Here is a 15,184-nt window from a genome sequence, read left to right as displayed (position 1 = left end):
GTGTGACAGGGCCTTGAGCCACACAGTCTGACTCACTGTGTCACCTAATGAAGAACACCAAGCTAATCACACAGCAACTTAACACACTTAACACACAAACAGCCTATTTCAGTTTAATTGTTGTTTTCAATGAATTACTTTTTCAAAATCCTTTTTGTCTCACTCCCCCTTCTTCCTTTTGCATATTGTAGCTCTACTTAAAACCTCATTAAGATCCAAATGTGCAAAATGCAAATTCTAGCAATTTTTCAACTGGTCTTAAGATTTTGATCAGGTGTGTATATAATGACCTCCTGCAGTGTCCAATGGATTGACAGGCTTGTTGTGAGTGCACTGATAGCTCGTGATTGGCTCCTGCCGAGCTGACACAGTATTTAAACAAGTAGTAGTTCTCAAGTAAAGGAGATATCACGAGATTAAAATTTTGCCATAGATTAGCCTCACCATTTTATCAGCCGCAGGGTTCAAAGTTTAAGAAAAAATTATACACCAGGATTTAAGGTAATCATGGCAGACTTCGTGAGAGCCGCCGCCAATGACTACTACCTTTGGACAACCCCCCAGGCAAAGAATAATGTTGCTGGGTGCTAGGCGGATCCAGCTATAGTGAAACACTAAGGCATTCTCATAGCGTTACCATGTAGCACTAGTGCCAAATGTTTCATGAAAAAATAACAGTATAATGAACACAGTCACTTACAATGTGCGCTCTCATTGGGATGGTTGTGTCTTTCAGCACAAGACTTGTGTTCCCCATTGAGCTGGTAAATCCAACATAGTCCTAAGGCAAAAAATGCTGACAGCAAAGGCGCATCTTACTGAGTCTAAGTTAAGAGCCAGTATCCACTGCTTCAGTCTGTCCCGTTTAGTTGGTACCGTGTTGACCAACTTTTTGGGTCATTGCCACAACCTTCTACAATACATGTGTGAGGCATGTTTTATAACCTAGCGTTAACTTTTCAAAACTCACAAACAACACAGTAGCAACACGAGTAGGTATACCGCTCAGCAGCGGTTTGAGGCGTTGTGAGTGACGCTGAGACTAGTGAGGTGTTTGTTGTGTTACTCTGCCAGAAATCTATAGTTCTGTGTGTCAGCTGCTACAATAACAATATTTGCTATAGCTTGGTTAATATGTTATTTACAGTTATGTAAATGTAACATTGTTGCCGTTTTTTGGAGGGTTTTTTTAGGGCTTTATAGTCTAAGTAGGTGTGTCCCATGACGTACATTGTTAGCTCCCTCATGTTAACACGTTTTCTCTCTTTAGAACGCACAGAAAACGCAAAGAAATATGTGTTCATGTTTCACATAAGGATTGTGGATAATGGGCAAAATTCCAAAAAAAGTGCAGTTTTCTTTTAAGATTTTGATCGGGAATGTATATATAAAGTGTAAAATACAATCAAATAGAATAAATAATATAATAATGCATTATAATTATAATGTAATAATAAAATTAAATAGATAAAAACACAAAATGTACTGAAAAACTGTTGAAAAATACTGTAAATAAGGACACTATTTCCAAATCACCTAAGCTTACTAGTTGACTTAATGTGCTGTATCTGTATTTTTCTATAGAAAATGTAATAAAAATCACAAATTTTGAGACATGAGACACCAAAGTGTCTTCCTTTCATTGGCAGTCCAAGTAAGGATGTAACAACAGACTTGTCCACTAGGGGGCAGACTGACACCAGTAAACAGATATAGCAGGCCTTTACTGACTGTTTTTAACGCTGCATCTTCTAGAAAATAGTTGTACAGTTCAATGTTGAACAATTCTTCGTAAACATGGTGAAGGTCTCACCTCGGTGCAGCACCCAAAGGTTGGCTTCCCTGTGCAGCTCTTCTACACATGCTGGCCGCGTGGAGGGCCGGAAGACGTTCCTCTGCTTGTGCCAGGGAGCTCGGTAATGCAACGTCAGCTTGCTCTCCACATCCAGGTTGGACACAGCTGCAAGGAGGACACCCAGGTTAAACACGAAGGACCATTGGGCAAGCTGTTGGATTCATATTATGGTCTGGAAAAAGGGTGCCTAGCATACATTTATATGTGTTTTTAAACTTACAGAAGAGTACCAGTCAAAACTTTGGGGACACCGTGTTAACATGAAAAAGTGCTTCCAAAGTTTTGACTGGTAGTGTCCATGTCTAAAATGTTGTAGTTGTGTTCTACATGACTAAAAAAAGGAAAGAAAAGGGGCCTGTCCAACATTTGCAAATTCTCAGATCAGTCAAAGGTGTGGGGACACCTTGTCATTGGATAGCATGAGAACTAAACTGCAACTGACTGGTCGCGTATGTTTAAAATGTAGCTTGTTCTACATGACGGCAAAAATTGTCAAAGGTTTGGGGACACATTGTCATCCAATACCGTGACAAAATGTCTCTAAACTTTTGACTTGTAGTGTATATGTTTAAAATGTTGCAGTCTTGTTCTACTAAAAAAACAGGATGCTGGCGAGGGACATGATGCAAGACTATCCCTGCTGAGATGTAAAACTAGGACCATGCATGTCTCATGTTGAGTGCAAAAGAGCCTTTTGACAACAAGTAGGACAACAGACTCCCCTCCATTTTCACTTTCCCCCGTGGCTAAAAATGAAGAAAAAAAACCCAGCAAATTTGTGAGACCTTACACTTTTAGCTCAGTGAATCACCAACGTGTGAGAGACTGAGAGCTTTTTGGGAAGAAATAAGTCACATGTTACATTTGGACTTGAATGGACTAACGCTTTCATGGCACAGCAATGCTCAGCTGTTAGCACACATGGCCAAAGAAAACACATCAGTCCTCCTCCTCCTCTGCTACGACCATCTTGTTGACCTCTTGGCTGCTTGCTGACTGATCTCCAGCATTGGGACAAACGTTGCAGATGGCCTGGGGTAAGAAGACAAATAGGAAGACTTCATCTGCTCCAAGCATGAGGAACTGTTCTGGCCAGGCTATTTTTATTGTTATTCATTTTCTGTAGAAATTATTATTATATACTGTATTACTTAGACATCATTTATTCATTCATTTTCTATGCTGCTTATCCTCACTAGGGTCGTGGGGGTAAGCTGGAGCCTATCCCAGCTGACACTGGGCGAGAGGTGGAGTAGCCAGCCAATCGCAGGGCACATATAGACAAACAACCATTCACACTCATACCGATGGACACTTTAGCATCCCCAATAAATCTAACATGCATGTTTTTGGAATATGGGAGGAAAAAACCATGGGGCACGCATGGGGAGAACCTGCAAACTCCACTGAGATGGCCAACGGAGATTCGATCGCAGGTCTTCCAGATCTCCTGACTGTGTGGTCAAAATGATAACAACTAGGCCACCAATTTATATATTTCTTAAAACATAATTTAGTATAATATAATCGTGTAATAGTGGTAAGTGTTTATATGTGTCTAGCTACAGAAATGGCTAAAAATGCTACTATGCTAATGTTAGCATGCTAGCAATGCTAAAGTGCTAATGTTATCATGCTAACACCTAGCATGATAGTGCTAAGTCTTTATATAAGAGTCCACCTATGAAAATGGCTTAAGCTGCTACTATAATAATGTTAGCATGCTAACATGCTAAAGTTAGCATGCTAACACCTAGCCTGATTTACCAAAAAGGCGCAATTTACCAAAAAGGCTAAATGTCTTGAATCAGTCGAGAATTCTGACTTTGGAGTAGTCTGAATCGGTTAAGAAATGTGGAAGTAGCTAGAAGTCTTTAGATCAAAGGCATTTTGCATTCCGAAAAAGGGGAACTTTAAAAAAGTGGGAATTCTTGGTATGGCATGAAACGGCATGGTAAAAATATAACAAAGTACAATTTATTAATTTTTCCACTTCATTTTATTATTACTCATTTAATTTATTATTATTATATACATTGCAATGTAATACAATGTATCATTTCAATATAATATAATATATAAAAAGCATATTATATAATTTCAGAATTTTATTTAAATCTAATAATGTTTGATGACTATTGTTTATTTTATTATTAAATGATAATATAACAATTTATAATACAACTTTAAAATGTAATTTACATATGGTTATTATAACTTTTTATTTAAATGATATAATTTACAATATATGATGATTTGCATCTAATATATCATTTAGAATTTAACATAATTTATCACGTAATTTATTGTTTTACTACATTTATATCGCGGCATGTGCCGTGGCCCACCTCTTCCAGCATCCTAAGGGTGTAGTCAGGACAAGGCCAGTGGTACCGTGCGTGCACACAGGCGAGTGCATGTTATAAAAAAAAGAAAATTAAACATCGTAATAAAAACAAAAAATAAATGATATATGCTGAAATGATGTATAAATTGTATGATATAATAGTGAATTAAATATAAAGGAATGATTACAAAAAATAGCCTAGTGTGAGTATGGCCTTTTACTTACTTCCACCAAGCCTGTGAACCTTCTTGATGAAAAACTATCAATGACCCTGACACCATCTACCAAACGTCCTCCTCCTTGACTTTTGTGCCAGGATCTTCCCAATAATCTCGCTGTGGTGAGGCCTTCCAGCGGCGCTACAGGCCACGAGGATCATGAAAGCCTGGAGACTGCTTCTGCCTTGTAATTTGTCCAGAGAGGAGCCTGGCCGGCCTCCTCGAGCACCAACAATTTAGTCTGGGAAACGTTGACACTCACGTGATGTAAACAAGAGTCGCAGAGACAAGCGGTTGCGAGGGTGATGTGCAGGAACGCTCGTGTCTGGCGCTGTGGGCGGCGGAAAAACAAAATAAGGAGCTACCGGCTGCTCAATTGTAGTCCCTGTAAATGACATGCCACCTCCAGCTTTGAGACGGCGTACAAGAGCCATGAGTCTGGAACGGAACACCACAGTCCTCCTCCTGAATGTCACGCATGCCTTTCCAGCACAGTGACGTGCCCAGGCCCTACCGACCATGTTGAACCACAGATCTACAATACTGTAACATCTGCTCACACTCCTCCCCCGCATCCCCACCCCAACCTAGCCATGATCCAGGCGGGCCTCGCTTGGACCACTAATCTGTTTATGGTCTTCAACAGGACTGTGGGTGTGGAAATATAAACAAGACTCCAGTGGTAGACTACAATGAAGCATGGAGGACATTTCAGTGATGTTGTCAGAGTAATATACACTCATGAAAAAAATGATCAGACCACCCTTGTTTCTTCAGTTTATTGATCCATTTTAATGCCTGGTACAACTAAAGGTACATTTGTTTGGACAAATATGATGATGATAACAAATATAGCTCATAAGAGTTGAATTAAAGAGCTGATATCTGGCAACTTCCATAGTTTTCTTGATAATAACCAAAATCACTGAAGTTCATAAGTTCCTGAATAGCTATTTTACTGCCAAAAAAAATTAACTGTTATGAGCTGTTTTTGTTTGTCCAAACAAAGGTACCTTTACTTGTATCAGGCATGAAAATGAACAAGAAACTGAAGAAACAAAGCTGGTCTAATCATTTTTTCCATGACTGTATAAACACCAAAGGTGATAAAAATCTATCATCTCCCTCACTTGTTCTAGAGCAGGGGTCGGCAACCTTTACCATCAAAAGAACCATTTGCCTCCGTTTTCAGTAAAAAAAAAAAAAATAGCCGGGAGCCACAAAACATTACACAACTTATAAACTTGTTACAACCACAAAATGTATCAAATAAAAGTGCGCCTACATTTGTAGGCCTACTCTGGAACCATTTAAACACTTTACTCTGTAAGTCTTACTGAGTGGTTCCCAAATTTTGTAAAATAAATAAATGTAAAAAAAAATGTAGCCAACTTTAAGGTAAAAAAGTCCAGAGTTCACATATCTGCATACCTGCACTAAATTGTCATCTATTGTTCCTGTCCTTGACTGTCTTTGCAAAGAGAGGCATTCTTTCATGTTCTCAATAATTTCCTGTTTTTTTTTTTTTAATTCGGACAATAGATGCGCTATTTTCATGAACAATTCTTTCATGTATTCTCCATGGCTTCCCATATCATGTGCAGTCCAGTGGCAATTTTCTCGCTAAATCTGCCGACTTTCCAAACCCTCTTTGTGACTTATTGTATTGTAGTTGTACTTTATTTATCCCACAGCGGGGAAATTCACTTGTTACAGCAGCAAGCAAGATACGCAAGTAAAGAGTACAGTGTTATTTTATCAAAAGCGACTAACAACAAATGCAAAGACTTCTCCTGACGTCGCTGGGAGATTTTTCTGGTATTTGGAGACGTGAAAGCGAAAGAACATATTGTTCTGAGCGGTGACTGCACAGCCAGCTGCCTCTCCTGGAGTCACCACCTCGGCGATTAGCGTGTCACGGGCTACAGTGCGCTTCTAGTTATAAAACACATTTCTATGCTCTTGTTAAATTTATTTATTTTACTACGCCTACGTAACTTACTTCAGACTCAACTCAAAACTCCCTCACCTTTTTTCTCTCCCGCGCAGGAGACTCACGGCATAGGTCCCCCTCTCTTGCTCATCCAATCAGCAGTCAGAATGCAGTCTAGATGCGTTCATAGACTTGCGGTGGGTAGGATATTTCACATTTTTTTTGAAAATGGACATTTCCCTTACTTCGGTGTTGCAAAAAATCACTGCGAAGGGAGCTGCATCAAGGAGGCTGAAGAGCCGCATGCGGCTCCGGAGCCGCGGGTTGCCAACCCCGTTCTAGAGGCTCACTTTTCAAGTTGCACCTTCAGGGGAAAACCTCCTTCCTCACGGCCATGACGCCACCGCTGACCCAAACCATGCTAAATGAGCCTGCCCACCACTTTTTTAGAAATTAAATTAGTTGTTAATTATTTTTATTATTTTATGTATTTATTTTGTCACCTAACACGTGACACCTAACACACAAGACGAGATTGGGCCCACGAGAACGAGACAAGATGAGATTTTAACATTCATTTTAAGAAAAATACAATGAAAAAATATGATTAGACAAACAAACATTTATTTAACTGAGTCAAAAAACAATGCAGGTGCATTTTGAAATGTTTATTGTCCCACAATTTTGTTACGTTCTGGTTGGGCTGGAGCTGTAGGAAGCATGACCCCTGGTATGCAGAGACGAGGCATTTTTTTTTTGCAAACAAAAAAAGTCTTTAATTGTACAGGTGCAGGGATAAACAAAAAGCGACAGAGGAAAAGCTCTGTGACAAAAGGTGCAGATAGTCCAGATAGTAGTGGATAGTTCACGTGACAGCACTGACTAGGAGACGAGAAACATGAGTCTCAATGGCAATGAACCAGTGGTGCACGTACGACGGCGCTGGCCTTTTAACCGCCGCAAATGACAATTGGCCGCAGCTGTCCGGCCACCAGGCGTGAAGTGGCTGTCCCCGCCACCACGCAGGAAGTATAGCTCTCCAAAATAAAGGCGCAGGACAGAAAGAACTCACTCCTGTCCTGCGAAACCTAACAAATTTGACGCTCAAAGACACTATTGTCATCGTTTTTTGAGACCAAATAAACCACTGTTATGTTAATATTTAATACTAATGTTACAGTCCATTGTTTTTCTCTTGTCTACTTGTCTTTGTCTATTTACGTCAGCGCTTTTGACAGTTATACTGTAATTTCCGGTGTATAAGACGCACAGGTGTTTAAGCCCACCCATCCACTTTCTATGCCACTTATCCTAGTTAGGGATGCGAGGTATGCTGGAGCCTATCCCATCTGACTTCGGGCGAGAGGCGGGGTACACCCTGGACTGGTCGCCAGCAGGGCACATATAGACAAACAATCATGGACAATTTAGAGTCACCAATTAACCGAATATGCATGTTTTTGGAATGTGGGAGGCACGCATGAAGAGAACTTGCACACAAGCGGAGATTCGAACGCAGGTCTTCCCGATCTCCTGACTGTGTGGCCAACATGCTAACCACTCCGCCACCAGCCACCAAATTTAGTGGGTGCGGCTTAAACACCGGCTGCACCTGCTAAATTTAGAGATTCACTGAACATGATAGTAATAATAATCATTATAAATTAATTTATTATGACATTTGATAGAAAATAGTCATTAATACAAGATTATAACAATATAATAGCAATACTCTCTTGAGCTGTCGCCCATCTTGTTGAAGAGACGATTGAAATAGAAAAAAAAGAAAATGCTAATACCCATAGTAATATTATAGAAGTAATAATTACTAAATTATTGTGCATATCTTATTAATAATATAATAATGATACTAACACATCTGTATTGTTTTTATTATTACATTATTAAAAATATAATAATAATACTAAAGCCTATAAATAATACTAAATAGCGCCAAAGAAATGACACATCAAGTTACTTTGCTAACATGATTTGAAAGGGGACAATCAATGAGCCATGAGGAACTACACCCTGCGAGAACTCACTCCAGCCTCACTCAGTCATCTTCATTCTTTCCAGTCGCTACACTCAATGCTGAGGACCTGAGGCAAGTGTTGGAGTCCTGGGATCTTGTTAAGGACTTAAAGGGTTCCTCCTTTCAGGGGATATTCTTCCCTGTCAGCTCTTTTGCACAGATTCATTCACAGATATTAAAGGTGCCAGTCAGCACAACAACAAAGTCCAAATGATGATTTTTATTCCCTTCCGAGTTTAGGAGTGACACCCCCTTAAATGTCCCAATGTCCCAACCCTGCCTTCACCTGCAGCTTTCATGTGGGAACAGGAGGTGGGCGTCGTGACCTGCGTCTGCAATGTGATACTGGGAACCAGGTGTGGTGTGTGTGTGTGTGTGTGTGTGTGTGTGTGTGTGTGTGTGTGGTGGTGGTGGTGGTGGTGGTGGTGGGGGAGTGGTTGGAAAGCTGCAATTAAGCACCGCTTCGCTTCCCGACGAGGCGTACACGTGAAAAATGTGTCCATCGGCAGAATCAGCACGTACGGTAGCATGCTACTTCTGCTTCTTCAAGGACTATGTTGAGACCTTTATCCAGATCCCCCCCAAACCTGAAACACATTTTTACTCGGTGCATGTTGGCCACACCTCCCCTCCAATTATAATTTTTTTGTCTTTACTTTTACTTCCTGTAATTATGTTTTTCTCTTTATTTTTACTCACATGTTCAAAACACAAGTGACCAAATCAAATCCAAAAAATCTGAAGGAGAAAACAGAAGGGAAAAAAAGAGAAAAAATTAGGGATGTCTGATAATATTGACCCACTGATATTATCGGTAATATCGGTCAATATCGGTACCGGGATTTGTCCCTATAATGAAAGCCAATAATAAACATATTGCTATATATCGGCCTATGGGCTCCCGTATTTTCCGGCGTGCAAATGACCTCAAACTGCCTTTCAATCATGTAAACAACCGTGGGTGGCTAGTTGCAAGCTAGCTCTCTCCTTCCATCCATCCATCCATTTTTTTATGCTGTTTATCCTCACTAGTAGGAATGTGACAATTCCCGGAAGTATGCGTCGGTAAAATCTGACACTGTGTGTGCACGCTCGTTTCGGAGAGTCCGTAGGGACATCTGTGAAAATGCAGCTTTTTCATATGTTATCGGCTGTATTTTCCTTCCTATACATGTTTGTTAGGCAGACTTATTATGGGAATATAATCATAATTACAAGAAGAACATTTACAAATGGAAAGTTGAAATAGTTAGCAGAAATAAAAAAAAAAAACAGTTGTCATTTTGCGAGAAGAAAGTCAAAATGTTAAGAGAAGAATGTTGCTTTTGAACAAGAAAAAAGTCTCCATGTTACGAGAATAAACTTGTAATATTATGGAGAAAAATTTGATTTTAGTAGCATTTCATCTACATGGCAAAGCTGAGATGCATTGTTGTCTTGAAATATACAGTCATTTGTTTGGACAAATATAATGATGATAACAAATATATCTCATAAGAGTTGAATTGAAGAGCTGATATCTAGCAACTTCCATGGTTCCATTCCATTCCACTCCATTTTCCTCCGCTTATCCGGGTCCGGGTCGCGGGGGCAGCAGTCTCAGTAGGGAAGCCCAGACTTCCCGGTCCCCGACCACCTCCTCCAGCTCCACCAGGAGGACACCAAGGCGTTCCCAGGCCAGCTGTGAGACATACTCCCTCCAGCGTGTCCTAGGTCTTCCCTGGGGCCTTCTCCCGGCTGGGCATGCCCGAAACACCTCACCAGGGAGGCGTCCGGGAGGCATCCGGACTAGATGCCCGAGCCACCTCAGCTGGCTCCTCTCGATGTGAAGGAACAGCGGCTCTACTCTGAGCTCCTCCCAGATAACCGAGCTCCTCACCCTGTCTCTTAGGGTGAGTCCCGCTACCCTACGAAGAAAACTCATTTCAGCCGCTTGTATCCGCGATCTCGTTCTTTCGGTCATGACCCAAAGCTCATGACCATAGGTGAGGGTGGGAACATAGATCGAACGGTAAATTGAGAGCTTTGCCTTCCGGCTCAGCTCTCTCTTCACCACGACGGTCCGGTACAGCGACCGCATTACTGCAGACGCTGCGCCGATCCGCCTATCGACCTCACACTCCAACCTTCCCTTACTCGTGAACAAGACCCCGAGATACTTGAACTCCTCCACCTGGGGCAGGACCTCATTCCCAACCCGGAGGGAGCAATCTACCCTTTTCCGACTGAGAACCATGGCCTCAGATTTGGAGGTGCTGAGTCTCATCCCAGAAGCTTCACACTCAGATGCAAACTGTGGTTCCATGGTTTTCTTGATAATAACTAAAATCACTTAAGTTCTTACATGAATAGCTATAGCATTGTACTGCCAGAAAATTTAACTCTTTTGAGCTATTTTTGTTGTCATTGTCCAAACAAAGGTACCTTTAGTTGTTTCAGGCGTGAAAATGAAGAAGAAACTGAAGAAACAAGGGTCGTCTAATCATTTTTTCCATGATTGTATATAACTTCTCAGCATATATGTGTGTTGCTTTACAAAATATCAAAATGGAAAAGTTGCATCTTTTCATTTTTCACTAGATGGCCCTCGCTGGAATAAGTTTGGACACCCATGATTTACACCTTTTTGCTCTCTATTCCACTTTTACTGTTGCCTTGTCCAAAGTGCGGCTCGGGGGCAATTTGTGGCCATTGGCTGTTTTTTATTGGCATGTGGCACATTCTGAAAATATAATTTAACATCAAAACCCAACAAAACAAAAAAAAAAAACAGCAAAAGCAACAGCAAACATTTACAAGAATAAAGTCAAAATATTAGGGGAAACAAATGTAACGAGAAAAAGTTGTAATATTACAAGAATAACTTTATAATATTACGAGGAAAAATTGTCATTTTAGTATCATAAAGTTGAAACATTAAAATATCAATATTAAAAATAAAAAAATTGAAAAATTGGATATTAAAAAAAATAAAATGAAAAATACAACGTCTGTCTCTGGTTCCAGCACCAGACGGGCCGGGCAGACGGAGCGTGAAGGGAGAGGAATGCAAGCGAGGCACAAAAATGCAGAGTGTGGTTTTGCGGAGACACAATGAGGAGCAAAGGGAGGCTCGGCCATTGCCGTGGCCGAGCATCTATAAATGAAACGCGTGGTCAGGCTGAGGTCGCCTCGGCCGTCCTGCAAATATCCCATCCTGGTGGGAAAATGTCAGGAAGGACTGACAGGAAGGAAATAAGGATCCACTGTGACAGGAGCCAAAATGGATATGATATTGATTTTTGGGGGGCCGATGCAGATTCAGATATTATAAAAACATTGTCCGATTATATTTTTACATTTTTCAATTTAAATAAACAAATACCTGCTTTTGATGGCTTAAATATATTTCCCAACACTTGTTGCAAAGATATAACTTGAAGGAAGAACATTTTAGCAACGTATTTGTCATTTTCTGTGTTTTTGCACTCTGCTGCCGCCTCGGTTTTATCCTTGCAGTGTCATGGCTGCACTGATGAGTAATCAGGGACACCTGTGATCAATCTCCAGCTCCCCATATATACCTCTGCCTGGCCACTATCTAGTTGCCAGTTATTTCCCTTGCCAACCCTGCTTCCTGTTCCTCATCCTTTGGCTCCCAACTGGTCCCCTTTGCTCGCGTATCTTTTTGCCTTTGTGATTTTGCTACTTCTACTTACCTGTTCTGCACCTTTCTTCCTGCAGCTCTTTTCGTTCAGTGAGTACCCTTTTTTCCTGCCTTGCAGTGGTTTTTGTTCTTTGTATTTTTGGCTCTAGCCCTGTGTTCCTTAGTTTATCTTTTGGTAGTTATTTTTGTATTTTTTCATGTCATTTTTACCTTGTGTAATAAATTGTATTTTTTACTAGCGCTGGGTCTACCTGCATTACAGGTTCCAACCTTTTGCGTAAGCCACCTTGTGACAGTATTTTCCCCACTTTAAAAAAAAAAAACTGCACTTGTTTTGTAATTTTGCCCATCATCCACAATCCTTATGTGAGACATGAATACACGTCTTTCGCTTTTCTGTGCGTTCCAAGGATATAAAACAGATCAAAAGAGGCAGCCAAGAATCCACGTAAAGGGATGCACCTATTCTGCTTATAAAGCCTTATGATCCAAAAAAATCTCCAAAACCCACCAACAATGCTCCATGCTTACATACATAATGTGACCTGCAAGCCAACAAGCTACAGTGACATTATTATTGCTATGAACATTTTTTCTCCAAAGAACCACATTACTTGCATTGTGACACCTTACCACACCACACCGGCTAGCTACTAGCCGGTTCACAACTAGCTTCACCACACACTCACAATGCGTCATTTTTTGCCACTTTTTCTCTTTAGAATACATCTTTTTTCTCTCTATTTGACTTTATTCTCATAAAATTATAGTTGGTTTTGCCATTTCTCTTATTTTTTTTTCCAACTATTTCAACTTTCTCCTTTAAAAATAAAAAAAAATTAAAAACTAAAATATTGAACGTCAGTGGAGACATGCAAAAAAGAAAGAAAGTGAAAAGATTAGTAGCTGATTGGTGTGAAATATTTAAGAAACATCATTCTGTGATTCAATGCAGTCTTCCATGGATCTCCAGAGCAAAGTTCTTCATGACTGTTCTTACTCTCCCACTACAAGCCTTATCTTTCGCCACATGCTGCCTGGCAGTGTTGGACAGGAAGCAGAAATCGTCACCTCGCTTTAATCTTTAACATGTCCTGGACTGTTTCTCGTCTGAGCGAGACGGCTCACGAGCCTTGCTACGTCCCCGAGGAGCTAGCTAAGGAAAATAAGGGAAACAGTCCTGCAGAGGAGAAATTAGCCTGCTGGGCTCTGTGGTCTTAGACTGCCCTCACATTTGTGGTTTGATAAAAATGTAAACAAATTGTTTTTAAAATCTTTAAGATACTTTCATGTGGTTGTATTAGCATTCTCGCTGGTATTTTTCTCATAAAACCAAAGGCAGTACAGTAAAGAACATATGCAGTATGTATGGACTTGATTGGACAGCTTTACGTGACATATTCCATGACTGAACTTGATGCATGGCATTATTTTATATTCTGCTATTTTTACCATTTTACATTTTACCAAAGTCTTGCTAAACATACTTATGAAGAGCTTTTGTGACTTCTTGTGAGACGTAAATCAATTATCTGAACCATAATGTCATCCACATAACTTGTTTTTATATTCTGCTATATTGTATTGTATACGTCACTTCCTGTTGTCTGGAAAGGATGCTCATGGAAAAGCTCCGTCTACTACTACCGGAGTTTTAAACCTTTTGTGACTTTTGGTGACTACTGTTTGTGATCACAACTTGTGATTACAACTATACAAGTGAGTGCTGAGACTTCTGCCTCAATTCGGACCAGCGAGTGGACTAAACTCACCAAAACAGACAGTTAGTTGGAGCCAACAGCCGTTAAAAGCAAGCTATCGCGCTAGCCACGGTTTGACAGCTGCACACCAAGCAGGATTTTTAAAACATCTGGAGTCATCCTGTGGAGATTTCTTCGGCTAACGAGGACTGGTGAGATACTGGTGAGACACAAACTCGCTGTTATAACGAATATTAATCACCGAAGGCAATACACCACAAGTGAACGGCTAACTGATGGCGTTGCTAAGCAACAGTAACAATGCCAAAGGCTCGAGGGAAAAGAAGCGGCTCAAGCGGCGGCTCCAGCAGTTCAGGTCAAAGCACTCCGGATTCAGTTATAAATACGGAAGATGCTGATCCAGAACTGACCCCTGAGATAACCGGAGGTGCTAGCCGTGTACCTCACCCGCCGCTGAGACCTGACAACGATGATACACTTAAATCAGACGAGACAACTGAGTAAAAATATAGATGGAATAACAGTGAAAGCTATACAGAAGATAAATGACTACGTGAAAATGCTAGAAAGAACCTTAGCGCAAAAGTATGAGGCTACCACAGCGCAAGTTCTGGGGAAATTTGGAAAGCAGCTGCAGCTAATTGTGGAGACTTCCACCTCTACGCAAAAAGAAGTTCAAGGTCTGAGAGTGGATAATGGTGTGATGCAAAAAGAAGTTCAAGGTCTGAGAGTGGATAATGGTGCGATGCAAAAAGAAGTTCAAGGTCTGAGAGTGGATAATGGTGCGATGCAAAAAGAAATGGGGTCCCTGAGGAAGGAAGTTCAAGGTCAGAGAGCGGAGAATAAAGCATTGCAAAATGATATGGGGATATTAATGAAGGAAGTGCAAAGTCTGAGAGTCGAGAATAAAGAATTACAGGAAAGTTATGCTGCATTGAGAGCCACTCTCAAAAAAAGAGTGTGAAGAAAAAGATAAAATCATTGAGCAGCTGAAAACCACCATAGATGACATGGATCAGAACACGCGAATGAATGACGTGGTCGTGACGGGAGTTCGAATCAAACAAAGGTCCTATGCCAGAGCAGTGGCGGATACTGATGAACCAGATGAAATGGATGTCGCCTCAACGGAGCAACAAGTTGTTGATTTCTTGCAATCGAAGGAGGTGGATGTAGACATCCAATCTATTGATACTTGTATCCCACTGTATGGCAGGAATCACACGACACCCATCATCATCGTCAAATTCACTAATAGGAAATACAAGGTTGCTCTGCTGAAACAAGGAAAGAAGCTGAAAGGAACAAACGTCTACATGAATGACCACCTGACAAAGCGCAACACTGAAATTGCGAAGAAAGCACGTGATCTGAGGAAGCAAGGAAAGATCCAAGGAACGTGGAGGGCAAACTGCAAAATCTTCATCAA

At 40.8% G+C, this 15,184-nt stretch overlaps 1 protein-coding gene across 5 annotated transcripts in view; it reads right to left on the bottom strand.

The window, feature by feature from the left end:
- nhsa (Nance-Horan syndrome a (congenital cataracts and dental anomalies)) overlaps positions 1-15,184 on the bottom strand; it is a 124,219-nt gene that overhangs the window by 32,507 nt on the left and 76,528 nt on the right. For 4 of the 5 annotated variants that reach the window (XM_054788744.1, XM_054788743.1, XM_054788742.1 and 1 more), the window contains exon 2: positions 1,814-1,960. In XM_054788744.1, the coding sequence (XP_054644719.1) occupies positions 1,814-1,960 (147 nt within the window). Of the gene's footprint in view, positions 1-1,813; positions 1,961-4,427; positions 4,828-15,184 lie in introns of those variants that run through there. The other variant, XM_054788745.1, reaches the window with a different exon arrangement.

The sequence above is a fragment of the Dunckerocampus dactyliophorus genome, chromosome 10 (assembly GCF_027744805.1).
Source record: "Dunckerocampus dactyliophorus isolate RoL2022-P2 chromosome 10, RoL_Ddac_1.1, whole genome shotgun sequence".
NCBI classification, from domain to species: Eukaryota; Metazoa; Chordata; class Actinopteri; order Syngnathiformes; family Syngnathidae; genus Dunckerocampus; species Dunckerocampus dactyliophorus.
The sequence above is the reverse complement of the archived record's forward strand: the minus strand, read 5'-3'. Positions and strand labels throughout refer to the sequence as shown.